The 22,656-nt window shown below is 53.8% G+C and overlaps 4 protein-coding genes across 10 annotated transcripts; 3 read left to right on the top strand and 1 right to left on the bottom strand.

Annotated features, from left to right (window-relative positions):
- The first annotated feature begins 1,801 nt into the window (after positions 1–1,801).
- On the top strand, positions 1,802–10,406 carry Efemp2 (EGF containing fibulin extracellular matrix protein 2). Of its 3 annotated transcripts, XM_023564403.2 has the most exons (12): positions 1,802–2,239; positions 2,636–2,678; positions 2,961–3,078; positions 3,307–3,355; positions 3,951–4,157; positions 4,687–4,809; positions 5,905–6,021; positions 6,158–6,277; positions 7,841–7,960; positions 8,049–8,175; positions 8,384–8,579; positions 9,674–10,406. In XM_023564403.2, the coding sequence occupies exons 3-12, from the start codon at positions 2,968–2,970 to the stop codon at positions 9,833–9,835; spliced, it is 1,332 nt and encodes a 443-aa protein (XP_023420171.1). In that variant the 5' UTR covers positions 1,802–2,239; positions 2,636–2,678; positions 2,961–2,967; the 3' UTR covers positions 9,836–10,406. The 3 variants fall into 3 exon arrangements, with proteins under 3 accessions (XP_023420171.1, XP_013006233.1, XP_005003051.1); XM_013150779.3 differs by lacking the exon at positions 2,636–2,678; XM_005002994.4 differs by lacking the exon at positions 1,802–2,239 and having other exon boundaries at positions 2,523–2,678.
- Positions 10,407–11,248: 842 nt separating this feature from the next.
- Positions 11,249–16,544, bottom strand: Mus81 (MUS81 structure-specific endonuclease subunit). Of its 5 annotated transcripts, none has more exons than XM_063227542.1 (16): positions 16,147–16,539; positions 15,915–16,044; positions 15,557–15,672; positions 15,017–15,115; positions 14,800–14,868; positions 14,561–14,646; positions 13,907–14,047; positions 13,726–13,821; positions 13,521–13,642; positions 13,332–13,429; positions 12,673–12,789; positions 12,488–12,583; positions 12,183–12,311; positions 11,999–12,102; positions 11,511–11,644; positions 11,249–11,424 (listed from the first exon to the last, which is right to left on the bottom strand). In XM_063227542.1, the coding sequence occupies exons 1-15, from the start codon at positions 16,279–16,281 to the stop codon at positions 11,539–11,541; spliced, it is 1,644 nt and encodes a 547-aa protein (XP_063083612.1). In that variant the 5' UTR covers positions 16,282–16,539; the 3' UTR covers positions 11,249–11,424; positions 11,511–11,538. The 5 variants fall into 5 exon arrangements, 4 of the variants coding, with proteins under 4 accessions (XP_063083612.1, XP_005003046.1, XP_005003048.1 ...); XM_005002989.4 differs by having other exon boundaries at positions 11,511–11,594; positions 16,147–16,530; XM_005002991.4 differs by lacking the exon at positions 14,800–14,868 and having other exon boundaries at positions 11,511–11,594; positions 16,147–16,529.
- On the top strand, positions 15,665–18,892 carry LOC106027340 (uncharacterized). Its single transcript, XM_013150967.2, has 3 exons — positions 15,665–15,761; positions 16,139–16,774; positions 18,708–18,892. Exons 1-3 carry the CDS (start codon positions 15,665–15,667, stop codon positions 18,878–18,880), a joined length of 906 nt encoding a protein of 301 aa, XP_013006421.1. The 3' UTR covers positions 18,881–18,892.
- Cfl1 (cofilin 1) lies at positions 18,845–22,254 on the top strand. Its single transcript, XM_003468243.4, has 4 exons — positions 18,845–18,988; positions 20,820–21,127; positions 21,342–21,418; positions 21,608–22,254. The coding sequence occupies exons 1-4, from the start codon at positions 18,986–18,988 to the stop codon at positions 21,718–21,720; spliced, it is 501 nt and encodes a 166-aa protein (XP_003468291.1). The 5' UTR covers positions 18,845–18,985; the 3' UTR covers positions 21,721–22,254.
- The last annotated feature ends 402 nt before the right edge of the window (positions 22,255–22,656 follow it).

The following is a 22,656-nucleotide window of genomic DNA, read 5'->3' as shown; positions in this document are numbered from 1 at the left end:
CCCTGGTAACAATTGATGTAGTTTCTGTTTGTGTAGTTTGCCTGTTCTGAATATTGCATATAAGTGAAATTTGTGGACCTTTGTGTCTGGCTTGTGGGGACATTATTTTCAAGATTCAGCCATGCTGTAGCATGTATCAGTATTGCATTCCTTTTCATGACTGAATGATATTCCACTATACGGATATACCCTGTTTGGCAATTTATCAGTTGATGGGTGTTAGGATGTTTCTATTTTGGCTCCTATATAGTTCTACTATGAACTCTTCCTACAGCTCTGTGTGTGTGTGTGTGTGTGTGTGTGTGTGTGTGTGTGTGTGTGTTTGTGTTTTCAATTCTATTGGATATCCACCTCAGAGTGAACTTACCAGTCATGTAACACTTTTTATCACTTGTTGAATTACAGTGTATGCTTGGTAGTTGCCTGTCTTGATTAAATAGATAAAATATAAAACATACCTATTTACCCAGAGAAGTAGCACAAGTTGAAAAATTGAAACATGTTCAAGAAAAATACAGAAATGAAAGATACATAATGGCTGATGAGGGGTGGGCACTTAGAAATGCTGAGGGTACACTCCATGTTGGAGGTTTAAGACTGGTCCCCAAACATAGGGGACCAAACCAGTCACATCCGAATCCCCTAAGTTTTCAAACTTCGATGGGAAGTTTCTGAAGATGTGACTATTGATGGGGAGATCATCCTGAATTATCTGGTGGGTCCTAAATGTAATCATATACATTCTTCTAAGAGATGGCAGAAGGAAATTTGACTCACACAGAGTAGGTGGTGGAACACACAGAGCTGAAGATGCCCTCCTTTGAAGAGTGGAGTGATGTGGCCACAAGCTAAAGCATGTGACAGCCACTAAAGGCAGGAAGAGAGAGGAATAGTTCCCCCCTAGAGCCTCCAGAGGGAGCATGGTTCTGTTGACACCTTGGCTTTAGTCCAATGATACTGATTTGGGACTTCCGGCTTCCAGGATTGTAAGCGATTAAATTTCTGTTGTTTTAAAACATGAAATTTGTAATGGCAAGAGACTAACAAATCCAAATCATTTGAGATCAATGCCGAGAAGCACAACCACTGACTGTTAATCTATTCTTGCATGAGGCTATCTAGCATATATTTAGCAGGGTTTGTTTATTTTGTTTGCTTTTTTCTTTTTCTTTTTTATCGGTACCGGGGATCGAACTCACAACTGCCGGCTTGCAAGGCAGGCACTTATGCCGCTGAGCTAAATCCCCAGCCCCCTTGTTTTGCATTTTAAACAGCGTGTTATGTATGTAATTCAGGCCGGCCTTGATCTCAAGGCTATCCTCCTGACTCAGCCTCCTAAATGCCAGGATGACAGATGTGCACCATGATGACCAGCTAAAGACTATGATTTTTAACATACTTGTCCAGTGTCTGTGAAGGACTAGGTTGAGGGACAGGAAAGAGGAGAGGCCCAGCTGAGCAGATCTCCATGAACCCCAAGGCCTCACCTTGGGACATACCTGCACATCCCCTTTTCTGTACACTCCCTCCCCTTCTCTGTACACTCCCACAGCGGGGGCGGCTGTTGGGAAAAGAAGAGATGGGAGAGAGAAAAGAGGGCCAGGCTATTCCCGCTAGCAGTCTGGCCTCATGCTGGGGATCCCTGGACACTCGGCCTTTTCCCGTCTGGTCCCGCCCTGAGACGTGGGCAAAGGGAAGCCCCGCCCCTTCCTGGGAGCCAGAACCGCCCAGACTCCGCCCCCAAGGATGGTCTTGGGGGAAAGGGGGGGCAGAAACGGGGGGGGGGCGGTCAGAAACCGGGTAGGAGTCCTGGCTGAGAGGAGCGCTGGGAAGGGCCCTGTGCTCCCGAATTCACGCCTGACCACTTTCTCAGGGGCTTCCATTCATTTGGGGCCAAAAGGGAACTGCTGCCCACGCCCCCAGACCGCTGTAGCCTTGCGGATGAAGGGCTTGGGGGGAGCCGCGCGGAAGCGGGGGGCCCGACAGGCTGAAGGCGGCCCTGGGGTGGAGGGGAGAGGGAAGACAGTTGCATGTTTCAGTGTCCGGCGGCGTCTCGTGCCGGGGCGAGGGTCTGGAGACCCGGGGTGAAGTTCTGGGACCATCCTGGGTGACAATCTGGGAGCACGGAATCGGATCCTGAAGGGAGCACAGCGGAGATTTGGAGCCCCAGGTTTAAGAGGGGCGCTAGGTGCCCAGGATACTCGGGGAGGCGCCAATCCAGGGTGCTTCACGGATTAAGGTGTGGGTGAGCAGGGTGGGATTCCGGGCGCGGACTAGGTGGCGTCTAGGTGCGCCGGGTACCAGTGGTCGCCGGAGTCTGGGGCCCCTAGGTGGCCGTGGGGCCTGCTGGCTGCAGGTCGATGACCCCGGGGCCCGGCCCGGGGGGCCCCTGGCCCGGCTCCGGAAGGCGGCTCCTGGAGGCGCCGCGGGGGACCGGGTGGGGGCCTGCGGCCGGTCGGCCGGGGGCGGAGAAGCGGGGGTCGGGGTCCCTCCCCCTGGCGCGGGCTCAGGAATCCGCCGAAGGGCGGGCGGAGGCGCCGGGGTGGGCCGCGCCGGGCGGGCGGGCGGGCGGGGGGCGCTTCCTGGGGCCGCGCGTCCAGGGAGTTGCGCTGTCCGCCTGTCCGTCTGCCCGCAGGCACTACCGGAGTCAGCCGAGCCGCCGGGCTCCGCCGGCCCAAGTGAGTGGCCGTGCGTGGGGAAGGGCGCGGGCCGAGTCGGGGCCGGGACGCACAGCGCAGAGCCGGGAGGCCTGAGCTCCTCGGCCGCGGTGCTGCGGGACCGGGCGGGGGCGGGGCGGCCCCAGCCAGTGGGCCTGGGACCCTGGTCCTCGAGAGGACTGGGCCCCCAGCTTCGGAGGCTCCCGGGCTCCAATACAGTCCTGAGCGAAGACCGCTGGGGCTGGTACAGGGAGTAGGGGTTCCCATGGCAGAGACCTCTGAGCCCTCCGCACCATCTCTCAGCCCCAGGATGCTCCCCTTCGCCTCCTGCCTCCCCGGGTCTCTACTGCTCTGGACGCTGCTGCTGTTGCTCTTGGGGGCAGCATATCCCCAGGATTCTGAGGAGCCGGACAGCTACACGGTAGGGACCATGGGGCCACTGGCCTGGGACTAGATCAACAGAGAAGGAGACCAAGATTCTGGAGCTGCTGCTGGGGAAGGTTCTCCCCTCCCCTGGTGGGTGGAACAGCTGGGGGCCATTGTTGGGTGCAGGCCAGGAGAGAGGGTGACCAGGCTCAGGCCCTGGCCTTAGCCTGGCTAGTGGGAGGAAACCTGGGGCGATCACTGGCCACCTCTGGTTCCCTCCCAGGAATGCACAGATGGCTATGAGTGGGACCCAGAAAGCCAGCACTGCCGGGGTGAGTGTGCCTTGGGAACTCCCAGGAACCAGGAAGTTTTCTTACTTCCCAAAGATGCCCCCAACTCTATGAGCTGCAGATCTGCTGGGCCCAGGCCAACTTTGATTCTCCTGGGCTGGCTCCCTGAGGGGTGGCTCCTCCCTCCAAGAAACCCAGGAAATCCACCTCTACCCCGAATTAGGCCAGAAAGCAACTGAGCACTGCCCAGATGAGCTGGGTTGTGTACATTGTATTTTATGTGAGCCATTCTCCTGTTCAGCTCTTTGTCCCATGGCAGCGTGGGAGGCCAGTGTCCACAGGGCTGGGTCAGCAGCCCTGCCAGTCCTGCCTGGGCTCCTTTAGAGCCTGGGAGCATTGGAAGGGATAGAGAGACCCACTCAGAGGCAGGAAAACCGGGCATCTGTGGGAGCAGCTGTCCCATCTCCAGCCCTGGCAGAGCCTGAGGAGGGGTCCAGAGAGGGCAGCCTTAGCTTGTGGAGAAGCTAGACCTTGGCCAATCCCACAGTTTCAAGAGGGCCAAACAGGACTGCTGCCTCCCTCTCCCTCTAGGGCCAGGCCAGGAGACTGGCTGTGCCCAGCAGCCCCCTCTCTGCAGATGTCAACGAGTGCCTCACCATCCCTGAGGCCTGCAAGGGAGAAATGAAATGCATCAACCACTATGGCGGCTACCTGTGTCTGCCACGCTCAGCGGCCGTCATCAACGACCTGCATGGCGAGGGACCCCCGCCACCAGTACCTCCCGCTCAACACCCCAACACCTGCCCACCAGGCTATGAGCTTGACCAACAGGAGAGCTGTGTGGGTGAGTGGGAGCTGCTTGGGCACCCAGAATTTGTCCTCTTACTAAGAATCTTAAAATCTTAGACCTCATATTCCTTCTTTGCTCAAACCTGTAGCTCCTCAGGGAGACATCCTCAACCCTCATTCAGATCCCTACTTCCTACAGGCCTGGGGTGGGTCCCAACGCCCCAGCCAGCCTCTGGGACTCTGGCCTCACTTCTTCCAGAAACATCCAAGCTCCTGCCCCTTGCCCAGGAGGGACGGTTCCGGGTCCGTGTTGCTGGGGTAGGATGCATAGACAGGACCTTGTTTCCTCTGCTCCCCTGACATGAGCTGCTGTAGGTTTGGGGTAGTTTCCAGTTGTTTTCCAGGCTGGTGGACCGTCATTTGTATCATTGGGGGGAATCTAATTTACATGTTTGTTTTGGGGTGCCAGTCACCTATGCATCTATATGAATGGTATCTGGCCTGTGTTGTCCTCTCAAATTGAGGTGTCTGTCCTGTTTGCTGGTGTGGGATTACAGGCAGGGGCTGAGTGATGTCTCCCACAGATGTGGACGAGTGTGCCCAGGCCTTGCATGACTGTCGCCCCAGCCAGGACTGCCATAACCTGCCTGGCTCCTACCAGTGCACCTGCCCTGATGGCTACCGCAAGATTGGGCCTGAGTGTGTGGGTGAGTCCAAGGAGTGACCACTCCAGGCCTTGCTGTGTGCCTCTGGCCTGGCTTTTGACCTAGTATCTGACCTCTGTTCCACCCTACCTCTGGGCTTCACCCCAGTCCCCTGCTATCTATGCCCTCCTGTCACCATCAGACTCAGAAGACCAATGGGGAAGGACATGGTCCTGGCCCTGTCCTACTTCGTAGTCAAAGACAGGGTCATGAGTACCAAGGCCTTTATTGTAATCCAAGTATTATAATCCCCCCCCCAAAAAACCCAAATATTGTAATCTCATTTCCCATCCTCCTCAAAGTCTGGAACATTTGTATTTGTAATCCTATTGTAATGTTATTGGAATCCTGGCAAGTTAATTACAATCTACCACCTCCAGTGTAACCCATGGCAAGAATAAAGACACTGAGACATATTCAGAGCTATGGGCAGCCAAGAGGTCCTGAGTCTGGTCCAGGTGAGGATTCACAGAACAAAGGCCTTGATCCAGGGCCTCACTCAGAATTTATTAACTCATGAAGAATAGAGTGGCTCCAGGATGAGTGAGGTGAGAGTGGTGGGAATTACATGAGCCTGTGAGCTAGGCTTAGCTAGGAGAATAGGCATTCTGCATAGGAGAATAGGCATATGCAGAGAGAAGGGTATGCAGAAACACCAATGTGCATAACTCAATTGGGGTAGATTTAAATGTTTAGGAGGCTGTTGCTTCAGTTTCTGATGTGTAAACTTTTGTGCCCTGGGAAGTCATAGCCTCTCATCTTGAGATTCAAACTCAATTGACATTCCTGGAGCTATGTGGCTCTGTTATCCCGCTGTGCTCAACTGTTTATAGGGAGACAGGATGGGAGGAAACAGGAAACTGTCAGCTGGCTTTAAAGATCACACATCATCACCTCAGCCAGCCCTATTTACATTGCTTAGAGCCAACTGAAGGGAGAAGGAAATAGCTCAGCCATCTCTGTATCAATACATGGAGACAGGGCCCAGTTTCACTAATGCAGAGGTAATTATTCTGCATTCAAGGAGTGCCTTGAGTTCCAGCCAGTTCAAGCCTCACCTGACCTCTGTTCTGTCCTCTTTCCCTCGATTCTTTCCAGACATAGACGAGTGCCGCTACCGCTACTGCCAGCACCGATGTGTAAACCTACCCGGCTCCTTTCGCTGTCAGTGCGAGCCAGGCTTCCAGCTGGGGCCCAACAACCGGTCCTGTGTGGGTGAGGCTGGGCCAGGCCAGGATCCTGGTTCTGGGCAGGGAGATGGTGGTGGTGGAGGGGGCAGGCGGCTCCCTTTCAGGTGCAGTGGGGTCTCTGGAGTGTTCCTCCACTTTCCCATTTTTCCTGGTACCCCCAGATGTGAATGAGTGTGACATGGGGGCCCCATGTGAGCAGCGCTGCTTCAATTCCTATGGGACCTTCCTGTGTCGCTGTAACCAGGGCTATGAGCTGCACCGGGATGGCTTCTCCTGCAGCGGTGAGATCCCCTCTGCTGCCTTGGGCTGTTATATTGATTCTTTAAGTCCTGCCTCAGGCCACACAGTCTTTCATTTCCTTCATATCCCACATCTTTCCACACCCGTATACCTCTTACTTTTTTGGGGGGGGGGAGTCTTTTGAGACAGGGTCTCACTATGCAGTTCAGGCTGGCCCTGATTTCACTTTGTAGCCCAGGCTGGTCTCAAACTTGCAACAATCCTCTTGCCTCAGCCTCACAAGTGCTCGGATTACAGGCGTGTGCCACCACACCCAGCTCATGAACATGTTATATACTCCATTCTGGGCTCATTCCTGAGCACTCCCAGCCTGGCAGGAAGGCACAGTTGGGCCCCTACTGAAGCTCATTGGGGAGACAGAAAAAGATGCTCTTATGGGAGTTGGGCTGACCTGCATTCAAATCCTACTCTAGCAAAGTTGTTCTTCTCTGAGGCTGTTTGTTTTGTAAAATGGGTTGTCTAGAGGCTGAAGCAGGACACTGAAAAGCTTTGGCAAGTCTGAAGTAGCTGAAGTGAAAAATTCATTGAGAACCTACCCCATGCAGGATACTTCCCTTATATACTTGGACTTGCTAATTCTGGCAACAATCCTAGGAGGGGAGGTATAACATTTTTCCCTCCTCTGTTATATGAAGACATTGGCATCTCCCGGTTTGTTAGAAAGATTATAAAAAATAAGCATAAAGCTCTAGGTAAATGGTGCCTTTCATCCTTCCATCAAGAGGTTAAGTGACTTGCCTAAGTGGGCTGGAGTCCTCAATCTACACTTTACCCCATGTCAGCTGACGACTCCATTCATGTGATGATGCTATGCTGTAGACTATAGCCTTGTTGGTGACTGGCAGCATAAGGGGGATAAAATAGAAAAATAATACCTTTCCCTGTAGTCACAGTTAGCAAGGGGTGTCTAGGGGCTGATTGTGGGGTGCAGAAACTGCTCAAGTCACTGAAACTTGGGACTTATGTAATCTAACTGGCGTATTTTACTGGCAGGGAAATTGAGGTTCCCCAAAATCTGTCAGTAGGACTCACTCCCAAGTTTATATTTCTAGTTAATATGTTTTTTGAGACAAGGTCTTGCTACATAGCTCAAGCTGGCCTTGAACTTATGTAGCTGACTGGACTCAAACTCACAATGCCCTCCTGCCTTGGCCTCCTAAGTGCTGGGATTACAGGCATGTACCCCAACACCCAGCTTTTTATTTATTGAATTAATTTTTTATCCTTACAGTCATGGGACAAAAACAGACATCTATGAGCAGGGAGGTTAGGACAGGCCTACCTTTGTCTAGCTATTGGGTGATGCTGGGGACTGAACCCAAGGCCTTGTGCATGCTCAGGGGATGCTCTGCCACTGAGCCACATCCCTACCCCTTAGACCTTTCTTAGAACCCCTTTCTTAGAGCATCCTGAGCTTTTCAGGGCTAGTCTCATCCCTTTCTCTCTTCCTATATTCAGCCTTACATGGGGCTGGGCTCTCAGTAAACGTTTGTGGGATCCAATTGTAAGGATGGCCCAGGTTCCTCATCCCCACCCTCCCTCAGATATCGATGAGTGCAGCTACTCCAGTTATCTCTGCCAGTATCGCTGTGTCAACGAGCCAGGCCGCTTCTCGTGCCAGTGCCCTCAGGGCTATCAGCTGCTGGCCACACGTCTCTGCCAAGGTACTAGTTGCCTGGATGGGACAGGCCGGGTAATATCAGGGGCTGTTGGCCTGACACCCCAGATTCCAGCCCCTCTCCCCTGGCACAGACATTGATGAATGTGAGTCGGGTGCACACCAGTGCTCTGAGGCCCAAACTTGTGTCAACTTCCACGGAGGCTACCGCTGCATGGATACCAACCGCTGTGTGGAGCCCTACGTTCAGGTGTCTGACAAGTGAGTCGATGCAAACCATGCTTCTCTATGAAACTACAACTCCCAGAGGGCTATGTGGACAGACTGGTGTCTAAATGGGCTGGCATGTGCCCTGCGGGATGATAGAAGTTGTACTCTTGCACCAGGAGTGAGCGGATGCTCTTGGGATTCCTCCTTTTTGGGGGTCGGGTCAGGTGCTCATTCCTGTTTCCCATTTGGGGGTCTCTAGCCGCTGCCTCTGCCCAGCCTCCAATCCTCTGTGCCGGGAGCAGCCCTCATCCATTGTGCACCGCTATATGAGCATCACCTCCGAACGGAGTGTGCCCGCAGATGTGTTCCAGATCCAAGCCACCTCTGTCTACCCTGGCGCCTACAATGCCTTTCAGATACGTGCCGGAAATTCACAGGGGGACTTCTACATTAGGGTAAGACCCTGACCTGCTTCCCTCCACAACTGACATGCAAGATCTAAAATGGAATTCCAGGAACCCTAAGAGAGACTGGGCCTTGCCAGTCGGCCCCGCCTCTATTCCAAAAGCCCGCCCCCAGAGGCGGGGTTTCCACAGGAAGTGGGGTGGAGAGGTAGTACTCCAGGTTCCCAGGGTATAAACGATGTTAAATAACAAGCCCTGGATCATTGTGATTTGAGGCCTGGTACTGGTTTTCTCTGCCTTACCCCAGTTTCTTCATCCATAAAACAAGGAATGCTGTAGAGTGCAGGAGCCCTGTGAGGGAAGCTAGCTCTGCTGACAAGCTGTTGGTGGAGGGACCTGGTGTGGCTTACAGCAAGGCATGCAGAGTCTCAAGGGTGTGGTCCCCCTGCTGTGTTCAGCAGGAGGACTGTGTCCAGCAGCTGCTCTGAAGGGGAGTCTGCCTGCTAGGGTATCACCAAAAGCTCCACCACTCCCAAGTCACACTTGACCTTAAATCAGCTAGCTCTAGGACTGGGGATTTAGCTCAGCAGAATAAGTGCCTGCCTTGCAAGCAGGCAGTCGTGAGTTTGATCCCCGGTACCAATAAGAAGGAAAAAGACAAAAAAAAAAAAAAAAAAAAAAAAAAAAAAATCAGTTAGCTCTGGTTAGACAAAATTTCACAAACTAGCTGGAAATAGGGAGAACACCAGTGAGAGATCTTCAAGGTATAGGAGGAGACCATCTCCAGAATATCACCAAAGAGCTAGATAAGAAGCAGTGGCCGCAGATTTAGCACAGCAGCATAAGTGCCTTCTTGGCAAATGCAAGGTTATGAGTTCAATTCTAAGTGCAAAAAAAAAAAAAAAAAAGCTGGGTAAAGTGGTGCCTTGGGAAAATGCTTCCTTGGGCTACACAGTGAGTGCAAGGCCAGCTTGAGCTACCAAGCGAGAGGCTGTCTCAAAACACCAAAAAAAAAAAAAAAAACCCCGACAAAAAACAGAAGCCAGATCATGGTCTGGGGCACACACAGGGTAGGGAGGAGGGGCAGGGTTGTGGCATGTAGGCTAACACAATCTCTATGTCCTTCTACCCACTGTATTCTGCAGCAAATCAACAATGTCAGCGCCATGCTGGTCCTTGCCCGGCCAGTGACGGGCCCCCGGGAGTATGTGTTGGACCTGGAGATGGTCACCTTGAACTCCCTCATGAGCTACCGGGCCAGCTCTGTACTGAGACTCACCATCTTCGTGGGGGCCTACGCTTTCTGAGGGGGGAACCCCTCCTCACAGTCCCTGTAGCGAAGAAGCCTGGAGGCCAGGGATGAGTGTATTCCGATAAAAGGGAAGATGTTGTGAAGGGCAGAAAGAGAAAGGCAATAAAGGGAGAAAGAAGGAGTCCTGGTGGCTGAGGTGGATGGGTCCTCAGCTTGGGCAAGGGCTGGGCTTGTGGGAAGCAGGCTAAGTCCTGCTGAACAGGTGGGTGGGGGAGGTGTTCAGGACTAGAGGGCCCTTCTGAAGGGAGCTGGGAGCTGTGTACCACAGACTTTAGACAGGAAGTGACGAGGTGTGCAGAGTTTTGGGTGTGACTAGTTGGCAGAGGGCCCGAGTAACCCGGCTAGGGATGGTGCCAGGAGCCGCAGGCTTCCAGTCCTAACTCTGCCTCAAACTAGACACTTGGAGAAGCCCTAGTTAGCTGTGAGCCTGATTTCCAATACAGAATGAGACAAGTGGACTGTGAGTGTTTCTCCAGGTTTTCCTTTCCGTATAAAACCTCTTAAGAATAAAAATCATATTTGATCAGGGACCATCTGATTATATGAATAAAGTACATTCAAAGCTAGATATGGTGGCCCATGCCTGTAATTCCAGTACTCTGGAAGGCTGAGTCAGGAGGATCACAAAGCTTGGGTAACTTAGGGAGATCTGATCTTAAAATTTTAAAAAAGTGGGCCAGACCTGGTGGTGTACACCTGTAATCCCAGCGCTTAGAAGGCTGAGCCAGGAAGATTGTGGCAAGTTTGAGGCCAGCCTGGACTACATAGTAAGACCCTGTCACAAAATAAACCTCAAAAAAACATAAATAAGTGAAATAATGAGCTGAAGATACAGCTCAGTGAAGGCTTTGGGTTTCACCCCTAGTACTACTGGGGGAAAAACAGACAGACCCAGGGTTCCAAGGCCCCACTGACTCTATTTCCCTGACCAGGGAACCCAGTTCCTAAAGTACTTGTTTATTTGTTTGAGATACGGTCTCACTCACAGGCTGGCCTTGAATTTACATTATAGTCCAGGGTGGCCACCTTGAACTGGTGGAGAGCCACATGCCTCAGCCTCCAGAGCTGGGATTACAAGAGTGTACCATCACACTGCTTGGATAGCCTGGGGGTACAGTTTAGCAGTAAAAGTTATCTGTCTAGCACACATGAGACCCTGGGAGCACTGCAAGCAAACAAAAATACTATAGAGCATGTCTTTTCTCCCTGTACAGACATATTTCTTTCTTTCTTTCTTAATTTTTTTTTTTTTTTTTTTTTGTCTTTTTCTTTTTTTTCGGTACCAGGGATCAAACTCTTGACTCCCTACTTGCAAGGCAGGCACTTATGCCGCTGAGCTAAATCCCCAGCCCCAGACGTATTTCTTAAGGCCCTTGAAGCCTGGCATCCCTTCTACAACACAGAAGGCTGAAAACATTTCCATTTTTATTGTAGTCCAAAAAAAAAAGTTCCGTTTAAAAGGCTGGCTAACCTGGGTAGAGAGGTTTAGGGGGCTGGGATCTGTTTCGTAGCATAGCTCAGGTCAGGGGGCTATAGCTGCAGTACAGCTGGGACAGGGTCCTACTTAGAGCTGGCCCCAGATTCCTACAAGAAAGAGGCAGGTGAGGGTTGGCCCAGGGCCTAGGGCAGCCCAGCCCCCACCACCGCCTTCAGATTCTGCATCTTCTCACCTCTGCAGATGCCCACACTTGATGGTACTCAGCAGCATCTCCTGCTCCTTGGGGGTGGCACAGGCATCATAAGCAGCCAAGAGGCTGGGAGTGGGGAATAGAACAGCTGACCATCTGGGCCAGCACCGTGGGAGCTGAGGCAGGAGGGGGTCAGCTTGGGACAGAGGAGTCAGGCATTTCCCGAGCCTGGCTTTCAAGGTCTTGTCTCATCCTGTCTGCCCTCCCTTCTGGCCAACTCTGGGGCAGACCACTAACGGCTCCAAAAGCTCCCTTGGTCAGCGTTGCTCAGAGCCCTCCCCAGGAAATCTTCTCTGCTGCACTCTGTGCAGTATTGTCCTCCCACCCCAGGCCTGGCTGTCTGTCTTCCTCCCACCAATCTCCTCAGGGTTCAGCCGGATCTGCCCACCTTTCCCTCTGTTTAGCTCTGGTTAAGCTGAACGACAGAGACAAGTGGGCTGAGGACCCCAAGGGGCCCTCCTGGGGCTTACCTGGCAGGGGTGCTATATCGGTCCACCAGGGCTGCCGCCTTCTCTCCACTCACTCCACCCACCTGCATCAGCTGCCGGGCAAACACCTCTCGCACAGACTGGGCCTGGGGTTGGGGGTTGGGGGAAGCATACGTCAGGGGTGGTTGGGGCTGGGATACCTAAGGGGTCTGGGCAGAGGCAGTACCTTATTCTTGATGGCTCCAGAGTTGAAGTCACCGAAGGTGAGAAGTGAGCAGAGAGGGTTTGGGGAGGGCTTGGTTCCTGATTCGGGGTCCCCTGGGATTCCCCAGGGACGGCTGCGAAGGGTGTGGCCCTGAGGGAAGAGGGGACTAAGGACAGGATGAAGCTTTAAGGGTCAACCCCCAGGGTTCTAGCTCAGCCCTAGGTTCACTGGCCAGACTAAACAATAGGGGGTCTCACCGACCTTACCTCCCTTGGGATAGCAAGGACCCAGGGAAGGGGCAATGCCAAACAGGTAGAATTGCTCACCTGGTAAAGTCTCTCCAGGCCCCGGGTCAGAAGAGCCAGGTAGGCTGCTGACTCCTTAATGTCTGCTGTGCGCTTCACAAAGAACCCATCAATGACCTGGGAAGGAGGACCAAAGGCAGGAGCTGGCTCCTGGCTGGGGCACAGCTCCTGGACTCTGCTTATCTGGCCCTGCCTTCCAATCTCACCTGGGTATTGGTGACAGCCTGCAGCAGTGTGCTCTCCGGGAGGCTGAGGTTGTGGACTGAGCCATGTTCTTCTACCAGGTATACCCGGTGCCCCAGGCCACAGCGCTTCAGTCGAAACTGGGGAAGCAGACGGCAGGGTCAGGCCCGAATGCCCACGCACCCCTCTCAAATCAGACCCTGGCCCCACCACTTAGCCTCCTCACCCTTGCTGGCCTATCCACCTGTCTCAGGCGACCCCATCCCTGTCCTTAAGCTGTGACTCCTGTAGGAAAGCCCTTCACCATCTCTGAATGAAGCCTGTCCTGCAGGCCTCCCTTGGCCTGCTCATAGCCCACCGACTGGAATCAGCCCCGCAGCTGGGACCGAGGCAAAACCTCTGCAACATGTTTGGGCCTCATTTATCCAAGCCCCCAGAGGCTGGGTACAGCAGGGGTCTTCAGGAAGCTCCTCTGCACAGCTCAGCTGCCCTGTGTTCCTACTGTGTTTAGGATGGCCTACGGGGATGTGAACTGGGGCTGCCCGCAGCAGCTCTAAGGGAGGGGTGGCTGGAGATGTTGGGTGCGCTGCCAGAGGAGACCACCCCACAGAGCCTTGGCTTCCTGGGGCTGGAGAGGCAGCCCTAGAGCAGGCAAAGAGCAGGCCGTGGGCCAGTGAGGGACCTTCTGTTCCCGGAAACGGCCATCAATGATGCTGCTACATAGGTCATCCAGACGCTTGCGTTCTACGATGTAGTCCAGCACTAACTCTGCAGGTCTTGCTGCCAAGAAGTCAAGAAAAGGTTGTGATGACGTGTGTGTCCTCACCTGCTAGGCTTGGCCTCTGATGCCTGCTCATCCACATCCTTTTACCTGGGTCTTTGGGCCTGGTCTCCTGTGCCACCCACACAAAGTCGCCAACATGTAGCTTCCGCACTATGTGGTTCACGTGGAGCCGCTGCAGCTCTCGGAGTACCTCTGGCCTGTGTCCCACGCTGAAATTGCACAGATGAGGCCAAGGTCAAGGCGGGTCATACCCCTCACCCTTCGGGATCCTCAGCTCCTCTCCCTCACTTACCCCCTGGTCTCTCCAATGTCCACACACAACAGTACCCTGTACTCTGCAGGCCCCAGCTCCAGCAGGGGCTGCTGGACACCCACTTCACTGGCGCCACTGTGGGTGGAGATTGCTGTGTGTGAGGCCAGAACCCCCCAGTGCTGGGCGTCCCCTCTCCTCCAGCTCTCCCCTTTCTCCTCACGGCTCAGCCAAGGCTGCTTCTGGCAGTGCTGGCTTCTCCCCAGGGAGCTCCTTGGGCCCAGTGCCCACATTCAGCAAGCCCAGGCCTTCAGACTCAACCAGCTTCTGGGCCAGCTCCAGGCCCTCTGGGGTCAGTGAGTACCTGAGAGGTAGAGGATATGAACATAGCTCTCCCTTTTTCACTCATACCTGGCAGGCTCTCCTGCTGTCCCCCGGCCAGGCAGGCTGCAACACCGCACAAACAAGTTCCCTCCTCCACCATCTTCCTGCCTCTCACATCAGTTTCCTCAGAACCAGCCCAGTGTCGTCTAAGGTCTGCAATGTGTATGTCTCAGACTTCCTTCTGTCTTTACTCATGCGGGTTCCGTCCTCCCTGGAATACTCTTCTTATACCTCTACCAGCCAAATTTTAAGTCATGCAAAATGTTGTCTCCTTGGCAAAGGCTTATTGCTTCTACTAAAGGTGGCACTCCTCCATCATACCCCTGCCACCTCAATTTCTCACATCCTCCTGGTACTCCAATGCATTAAGCTGTTGCAGAGGTGAGCAGATTTCTTCTATCTTAACAGCGTCAGATCTGACTGTAGGGGCTCACTAAGATGTCATGCATGATGGCCCATTCCTGGCTACTGTGTCCCCTGCAATTGGCCCCACCTGGCCGGCTGATGTGTTCTGAGGACCAGGTTCCTCTGCAGGAGAGAACGAAGGGCTGGCCAGGACTGAGAACTCTGAGGGGCTATCTGTGGGCAGGAGAGGAAACTCTCAGAGAGTGCTAGAAGTCCAGGCTCTCTGTACCTCTGGCATGGGATTAGACCAGACCCAATGCCACTTTTTTCACTGCCACAAAACCATTCTGGTGGGCTCCACCTATTTGCCCCCACCTCAGTGCTCACCCTGGGGTCCTTCTGGGCACACCTCTGTAGCAGCTCTGCCTTGGTTAAAAAGCTGTTACCATCAGGATTCTGAAACCATGGTACAAATGACAGAGGTGGTTCAGTGCTAGAGCAGGAGCTACCCAAGTGGCTGGGATGATTTCTGTCCACCTTGCCTGGGCCAGGCACTATCACCCCACTGCCTCTCCCAACATTCCTGGCATGGCCAGCCACTGACCAGGTGCTCCCAGTAGAGCTGCAGCAGGACCACTCGGGCTCCTGAGTTTCGAGCTGGCCAGTAGCCACTAGAACTTCCTGTTTGGGACTGGACAGGAACCTGAAAGGGACAGAAAGGTTCTGAATACAAATGCTGCCAGTCATTGTCAACTCAGTTCCTGGAGGGATGACTGAGTTTCAGAAGGATGCTTTGTTGCTTCCCACTTTCCTTATCTGTAAAAGGAGTCAGATGATGGGATGTCCATGCAAATCCAGAATGAGACAGTGGACACCTGCAGGACACAGACAGGCTGGGCTTCTCTGTCTAACATTGCAGGACAGAACATCAGCAATAGCAGCAATCCATCACTAACTGGGCTGGGACTTTTAAGTAGCTTAATTATGGAACTTCCTCTACAAGTGTTATCCATGTACCCATTTACAGAATTAAAACCCTGTCTCAAAAGAAGTCATTTGTTTTAGGCCAGGAATCACTATGGAAATCTGGACCCAAGCCCACTAAATCCCCCAAACCAAGAAATGCTATTCTCAGCATTCTCACTTTGCTTTCACTCCCCTTTCCTCTCCTCACTGGCATAGAAGAGTCTTGATCTTTGGCAGGTGACTTTTCCAGGGTCGGGCTCTTCTCTCCAGATGGTGAGCCAGAAGCATGGTCACCTGTGTGAGCAGAACGTCAGCCCGGTACCTCCACGGAATCTGGCAGATGCTGGCTGGTGCGAGGATCGGGGATGCGGTCTGCTCGTACTGTATGTGAACGATGAGGCTGAGAGTGCCAACCATCAGCCCCAGATCAAATAGCTAGCACCGGAGTGGGGAGTTTACAGGCGAGGTATCTAAGGTGAGCACAGAGGCTGTCCCTGGAGGAGGCAGGGGATCACTCCCACCCGTCAAGCGCTCACCATCTGATGCTCGGTGCTGCTGTAATCGCTCGTCCAGCATTCGGCAGAGCCCGTCTCCAAAGTGCTGGAGGATCTTAGCTTCCTTCCCGCTGTGCAGGGGCAGCGGATACCGCCGAAGGGAGCACAGTGCCTGGCAAGGGTAGGGAGCTCGGTTAGAGCAGGGCAGGGCAGAGAAGGGACGGATCGTCTGCTTTAGCCAACACTTGACCCCATCCGACCCCAAGGGACCCACCTTCTGAAACACGAAGCGCGTGCGGCGCCCTCTGCTGGCTGCCGCGTCCCTCCACTCGGTCAGCCAGCGTACAAAGAGCGGGTTGGGGCAAGCCGGCAGCGGGCGTTTCCGGCCCAAGCGGACCGGCGCCGCCATAAACCCCAGGGCAGATCCGCTGACACTTCACGCCTGCGAGACCCGGACACCGTCAGTGACCCGGACACCGTCAGTTCTGGATCAGGAATGCAACAATTTGCTGGGGCAGGGGGGGAGATGAGGGATGGACCTTTTCAATCACGTGCTTCCGGAGGGGCCCTGACTAGTGTCCTCTTCACTGCTGACAGATACCGAAGCGCGGTCTCTACACCCCTGGGCCTATGTTCCCCCTCGGCCCGTATCAGCTTCTTAGATCTGGGTTGGAGCCTTGACCTGCCCTTTTCTCCCATACCAGACTCGAAAGCGGATGCATCCATTTCTGTGGTAGGCTATAGGAAAGCGGACAGCGCCCCCAGCGCCTGGGAGGCCTGGCTGGGGCGGCACTTAACGGAAAACCTGAAATTGGTGATGGACGACTCGGTTTCAGCCTCATTCTTACAAAGAAGGCTGGAGAGAGATGGCCTGAGGTATAGGGAAAGGACGACAAGTAAATGCAAGTATATTTGTCTTCCTTTTTTTTTTTTTAATCGGTACCGGGGATCGAACTCACGACCACCTGCTTGTAAGGCAGGTGCTTATGCCGCTGAGCTAAATCCCCAGCCCCCTTAATGCAAGTATATTTGTGAGAAAGACATACAAGAAGGGCTACAGGGGATGAGGACACAAAGGTAAGACTGGAACTGAATTATCTCCGAGGACGTGCTGATCTTCACCCGCGGGACACGAGAGGGAGAAAAAAGAAGAGGGTCAGGCTGGGGGCGCAAAGTGGGGCTGCGCACAGAAGGGCCGAGCTAGATGGGTGTGGAGGCAAGCGCTTATGTAGGAAAAACTTGGAAGAAAGAGGTGCAGGGCAGCCTGCCAGGTGGGGAGCCTGATAGGCTCGGGACATGATCCCAGGCAGCGGGCTGGTAGAGGTAGAAGTAAACACTGCTTTTGTAGCAAATTGTAAGTGGAGGAGTGCCCTGAGAGACTGAAAACTTTGCAGGCGGTTCCTACAGTTGACGGGTACAGGGGTTAGAGCATCCCCCACCCTACTCTCCGCCGGTCTTTGTTAATACTGGAGAGGTGCAGATCTTAGGTCTTGAAGGACAGAGCCGGTGCCTGAGCGCCAGGCCCGCCCCTTCACACTAAACGTAGGGCATAGCATTGCCTCCTCAGCCGGCTCTGTGTTCCCGCCTCCCTCCCGACGCGGCCTTATAAGGAGCCTGAAGCCAGTGTTCGGGCTGGCCCCGCCCCTTCTAGTCTCATGTCCTAATAAGGACATCTAGGGCATCATGCGGCCGGGGGCGGGCGGAGCGCGTCACCACGGTAACTGTAAGCTCCCCCCCTCCGCCGCCGTTGTTGCTCCGGGAACTGCGAAACTCGAAAAAGGTGGAGCTAGCCTCTTCAGCCAGGGGCGCTCGGGGAAAGTGGGGGTCAAACTGCAACCTTCACTTGGAGGCCCCAGAGTTCTGCTGGTGGGCGGTGCGGCGGATGTCCATGACTACAATCCCCGGCATGCTCTGTGAGGTACCCCACTCCAGGGCGTCTCTGCATTTTACATCTTTTATTTTGCTTATGGCATCAAGGCTTCTGGTTCCGTTTGCTTCTGACTTGTTGGCGACCTTACCTTCTCTTCCTGCACGATGTGAGGCCATGGTCATTGTTCTTGGCCAACAAAATCCTGCCGGAGCCTCCCACTCCAATTTTTTTAGGCTTATGTTCTCACAAAACTTGTATTAAATAACCATAAACCAGCTGGGTGTGGTGGCTCAGGCCTGTCATCCCCGAACTCAGGAGACTGAGCCAGGAGGATCACCGTGAATTTGGGGCCTGTCTGGACTACATAGTGAATCCAGGCCAGTCTGAAATACATGAGAACTTGTCTCGACAAACAAAAAAAACCATAAATCTATCAACTAAATTCAAGTTCAGCTTAGTCTCTATTTCCTCTTTTCACTGCCTGGTAAAAGGCATATTAAAGAAGTTCTGAATGTACAAATCCCACCCTTCCCCCTTTACTGCCTAGTAAAATTCTTCTTACAAGTACCCCCTTGGAGCCTTCCCTCCTGTTTTTTTCTCCTTATTTTGTCTGTAGCTTATGATCTTTTCTCGCGATCAAAGATGGTTTGCACACATGGAAGATACTGTAAAATGTTTAAGACTCTTATACTTGCAATTCCCTGCTTTAAGATCGGATTCTAGGCTAATGAATACTTTCTTCGAAGCAAAATCTTAGTTCCGCTAAGATATTCCAAACCAAGGGATCCAGAAAGTGCCACACAGGTCCTCTGACAATCGTTTCTCTCCTAGAATAAAGAACCTCTTAGTCAGAGATCCATTTCGGGTTATTTTTACGGAGCTCAGGGCCGATTGCTCAGCTCAAAACCATCCCTGAGAAATTCCTCCAATGAGCTTACTCTGCGCTCTATGGTCCCGCCCCACAGCTGCCCTCGCCTACATTTCCCAACATGCAATGCGAAGCCGGGAAGCTGACGACACATCGGACAGTTACCCTGCTAGTCAGACGACGGCGCAGGACCCTCGGACTCCATTTCCCATCGGCCCTGTGGGGAGTGGCGGAAACCCGCCCCGCCCCTCATTGTGCGGCTCCTACTAAACGGAAGGGGCCGGGAGAGGCCGCGTTCAGTCGGGTCCCGGCAGCAGCTGCGGCGGCTCTTGTCTTCTCCATCTTTTTTGCAGACTCTCTTTCGCTTCCGGAAACATGGTGAGCGGCTTGCTAAGGCACGAGAGGGGTCAGCTGCGGATCTGTCGCTTGCACCTATGGGGCATGGGGGGAGCGACGTCGGCATCCCCTCCCCCAGCGCCCCGGGCGGAATGAGGGTCTCGTACCGGACGGCGGGCGGTGCTGGGCCGCGCGTGCGCGCCCGTGGGCCTGGGGAAGGGCAGGCTCTGGACGTCGCTCGCGCGCCCCCTGGGCTCCCCTCCCCCACCCCTCTGGTGCGCCCGCGCGGACACCGACCGTGGGGGAGGGGTCCAGGGCATGCGGGCGCGCGCCCCTCGCGAAACGACTGGCGTCGCGCGACGTTTTACGAGGGCGCGCGCTTGACTGGAGCACGCGGCTTCCAAACTCGACCCGGCAGCGGCCAGGGAAAAGCGCGCGAGAGGTCTCGGCACGCGCGCCCCACCCAGAGGCTGTTCATTTCTACGCGTCACCCTCCCCCGGCGGACGCGCCTGTCTAGAGAGCAGGTGGCAAGGGATGCGGGCGCCCGGTGGGGGCGGGGGCGATGCGGCTTCAGGGATGCTGCGGCGACCGGGTCCAATTTGGGACATTAGTGCCTGCGGTTAGGAATTTGCACCGCAAGGCACGGAGTAGATCCTTCCGAAGCCGTAGCTGCCCTCGGGAGCTAGCGAGCTGGGCTCTTACCTGTACCCCGGGCCAGCTGAGCCGCATCTCGACCAGCGCCGCGTGCAAACGTTTAAACTTGGCTACCAAGGCCATAGCTCGGGACCAGCTGGGCCTCCGGCTTTGCCGGATAGGGCCTGCGGGTGGAGCCGAGTTTAGGGAAGTGACCCAGGCAGGCACTGGAAGCCACTCCGCCCCGCTGTGTTGAGCCCAGAGGCTAGGAGAATTGATGCTTGTGTTAGTTGCTTAGGCTATCGCTTGCAGCTGACACGATTTGCCCGTCTGGGCATTGGGGGTGCCCTGGAGATGCGGTACCTCCTAGGATACGGGTTTTTCTCTTGGGGAGGGGGCCGAGCCTAACACATCTCCTTTCCCCGCCCACTCCGGAAGCGGCCGGGTCACGTGTCCTGCTTCCTCTGCAGTTGGGGGTGCGGGTTTTGCCTTGAACAGTCTTTCTGCCTAGGGCTTCCCCAAGTACGATCCAAGTAGAAGTTTAAATAGGGCGCAAGGATTTCGGCCATTAGTTTGAACTGATTATTTCTATCAGCGATCTTTGGGACGCTGCTGCTCTTAGAGGATAGAGAATTGTCCAGGGTCCTATTCTGTTGTTTGGCAAAGATCCCAGCAGGGAAAGAGAGTTGTTTGTGTAACATCTACATTGAGCGGTTCTGACCGACTTGGTGAACCTATTGGCACCGTTTGGTTTTGCACCTGGGATTGTGGGTCCTGGTTCCCTCTTCCCTGAAGAGAGACTACCGTAAGGGTGTTGGTCCTTTGCTGTCTGTGAAATTCTAAATCGGTACTTTTGGTCCTAAGGCTGAGGTTGAGTATTGTGAGGCGGAACCAAATCACTAGTCCTCGAATTCTTTTTAATTCTGCGTTCATAGTTAGGCCAGTGCTTTCATTTTTGTAATTCTTTGTGTCTAGCCTGTAAAACTAGGGATGTTGAACTACATAATTCATAATAAGTTTCTTTTGTAGCTGCTCTGCAAGAGGTGGTACCCTACCTGGTCCTTTGACAGTTTGGGTGGGAAAGTGGTGATTTGCTTTGGAAAGGGAATTCGTGATATTTGGGGACAGAGGTTGTGTTCTTGACATGTGGATTGAGATCTGAGAATGGAGAGGGACTGACTACAGGAGGTAGTTTCTCAAATCCCTTTCTTTACAAGGTGTGTCTGGCTTGTCCTTCAGGCCTCTGGTGTGGCTGTCTCTGATGGCGTCATCAAGGTATTCAATGACATGAAGGTGCGCAAGTCCTCAACACCAGAGGAAGTGAAGAAGCGCAAGAAGGCAGTGCTCTTCTGCCTGAGTGAGGACAAGAAGAACATCATCCTGGAGGAGGGCAAAGAGATCCTGGTGGGGGACGTGGGCCAGACGGTGGACGACCCCTACGCCACCTTTGTCAAGATGCTACCAGACAAGGACTGTCGCTATGCCCTCTATGATGCAACCTACGAGACCAAGGAGAGCAAGAAGGAGGATCTGGTGTTTATCTTTTGGTGAGCTACTCATCCAGGCACTTTTGTCACCTTCCCTCTTAGGAGGGAAGCCTTACAGAAGTCCTGGTTAGCTACAGGTGGGGTTTTGAAAGTGAGGCAGTTGTAACAAAATACATGTCAATGGGGAAGTTGACAAAAACCCATCAGACAGAAAAGTTTCTTGAAGTTGGTGCCTGAGAGCAATTGCTACAAGTTCCCTAATTTTTGTCTCCAGGGCCCCTGAGTGTGCACCCCTTAAGAGCAAAATGATCTATGCCAGTTCCAAGGATGCCATCAAAAAGAAGCTGACAGGTAAGGGCTATCATGCCCCTCTGCACCCACCCTGGCTGAGAGTGAACAACTTGGGACAGCCCCCAACCCCAAGTCTTTCCTGCCCACTGGGCAGTATATTGTACCCTTCCATCTGCTCTGATGGCTCTTTCTCAGCCATGGAAATTCCTTACCTGAGACTCCTACTCACCCCCCTACTTTTTCCCACAGGGATCAAGCACGAATTACAGGCAAATTGCTACGAGGAGGTCAAGGACCGCTGCACACTGGCAGAGAAGTTAGGCGGCAGTGCCGTCATCTCCCTGGAGGGCAAGCCTTTGTGAGCCCCTCCAGTCCCTGCCTGGAGCATCTGGCAGCCCTGGACCTGCCCTCAGGGGGTTGCAGGCTGCCCCCTCCCTGCCAGACCGGAGGGGCTGGGGGGATCCCAGCAGGGGGAGGGCAATCCTTTCACCCCAGTTGCCAAACAGCCCCCCCTACCCCCTGGACCTTCCTCCTGCCTCCATCCCTGATGGTTCTGGCCTGCCCAAACTGCTTTTGATCTTCTGATTCCTATTGGGTTGAAGCAGACCAAGTTCCCCTCAGGCAGCCAGCTTTGGGGGGGGCCTGTATTTTTTTTAACGACATCCCTACTCCCCACCCATTCCTCCCTCCTCCCATGCTGCCAACTTCTAACCGAAATAGTGACTCTGTGCTTGTCTATTTAGTTCTGTGTATAAATGGAATGTTGTGGAGATGACCCCTCCCTGTGACGGCTGGTTCCCCCTGTCCCCTGGTTTTGGCCACTCATTGAAGCGGGACCAGCAAGGGACCTTCGATTAAAAAAAAAAAAGAAAAGAAAAGACAATTTAAAAAACTCATTAATGGAGTGTTTGTTTTAGTATTGGTACTTGGTGCTTTGGAGGGGAGGAATGGTATCTGCTGTGCCCCAGCCAGCTCCAGTGAGTGACTGAGACTCCTTTCTGACAGACTCCATGCTTACATCCATGGTGCTGCAGTTGGCACCAGACCAGCTGTTGAAGGGGTAGCAGAGCCCAGGGCAAGTCTGCTCCCAGCTGCTGGGGCCTCTCACAAAAGTGATCTCATACCTGTACCCATCCACTCCTAGTCCCTGCTGTGTTCTGCCCAAGTCTGAGGGCAGTATTGCAGGCCACAGGAGACCTCTTGAGCTTTCTCCCTTTTAAGGTTCTTTGGGCCCTCTCCTCTGTCTCTTTCCATGGGTGGATGACTCAAATTTATGAGGGACAGGTTCTGTGAGTCAG

Source organism: Cavia porcellus, unplaced genomic scaffold, assembly GCF_034190915.1.
Source record: "Cavia porcellus strain 051 isolate PalLab524CR breed Dunkin Hartley unplaced genomic scaffold, mCavPor4.1 scaffold_17, whole genome shotgun sequence".
NCBI lineage: Eukaryota > Metazoa > Chordata > Mammalia > Rodentia > Caviidae > Cavia > Cavia porcellus.
This window is presented reverse-complemented; position numbering and strand designations above follow the sequence as displayed.

What these genes read in the sequence shown, in the direction of transcription:
- Efemp2 (XM_013150779.3), top strand. Translation starts at nt 2,968, where the DNA reads ATGCTCCCCTTCGCCTCCTGCCTCCCCGGGTCTCTACTGCTCTGGACG. An exon ending in GATTGGGCCTGAGTGTGTGG is followed by an intron (nt 4,810 to 5,904) that starts GTGAGTCCAAGG and finishes GATTCTTTCCAG; the next exon opens with ACATAGACGAGTGCCGCTAC. An exon ending in GGATGGCTTCTCCTGCAGCG is followed by an intron (nt 6,278 to 7,840) that starts GTGAGATCCCCT and finishes ACCCTCCCTCAG; the next exon opens with ATATCGATGAGTGCAGCTAC.
- LOC106027340 (XM_013150967.2), top strand. Translation starts at nt 15,665, where the DNA reads ATGGTCACCTGTGTGAGCAGAACGTCAGCCCGGTACCTCCACGGAATC. An exon ending in GGATGCGGTCTGCTCGTACT is followed by an intron (nt 15,762 to 16,138) that starts GTATGTGAACGA and finishes TCCGACCCCAAG; the next exon opens with GGACCCACCTTCTGAAACAC. An exon ending in GGAAAGGACGACAAGTAAAT is followed by an intron (nt 16,775 to 18,707) that starts GCAAGTATATTT and finishes CCCGCCCCACAG; the next exon opens with CTGCCCTCGCCTACATTTCC.
- Mus81 (XM_005002989.4), bottom strand. Translation starts at nt 16,281, where the DNA reads ATGGCGGCGCCGGTCCGCTTGGGCCGGAAACGCCCGCTGCCGGCTTGC. An exon ending in GCAGCACCGAGCATCAGATG is followed by an intron (nt 15,673 to 15,914) that starts GTGAGCGCTTGA and finishes CTGCTCACACAG; the next exon opens with GTGACCATGCTTCTGGCTCA. An exon ending in AAGTGTGGGCATCTGCAGAG is followed by an intron (nt 11,425 to 11,510) that starts GTGAGAAGATGC and finishes TCTTTCTTGTAG; the next exon opens with GAATCTGGGGCCAGCTCTAA.
- Cfl1 (XM_003468243.4), top strand. An exon ending in GATCTGGTGTTTATCTTTTG is followed by an intron (nt 21,128 to 21,341) that starts GTGAGCTACTCA and finishes TTTTGTCTCCAG; the next exon opens with GGCCCCTGAGTGTGCACCCC. An exon ending in CATCAAAAAGAAGCTGACAG is followed by an intron (nt 21,419 to 21,607) that starts GTAAGGGCTATC and finishes TTTTTCCCACAG; the next exon opens with GGATCAAGCACGAATTACAG.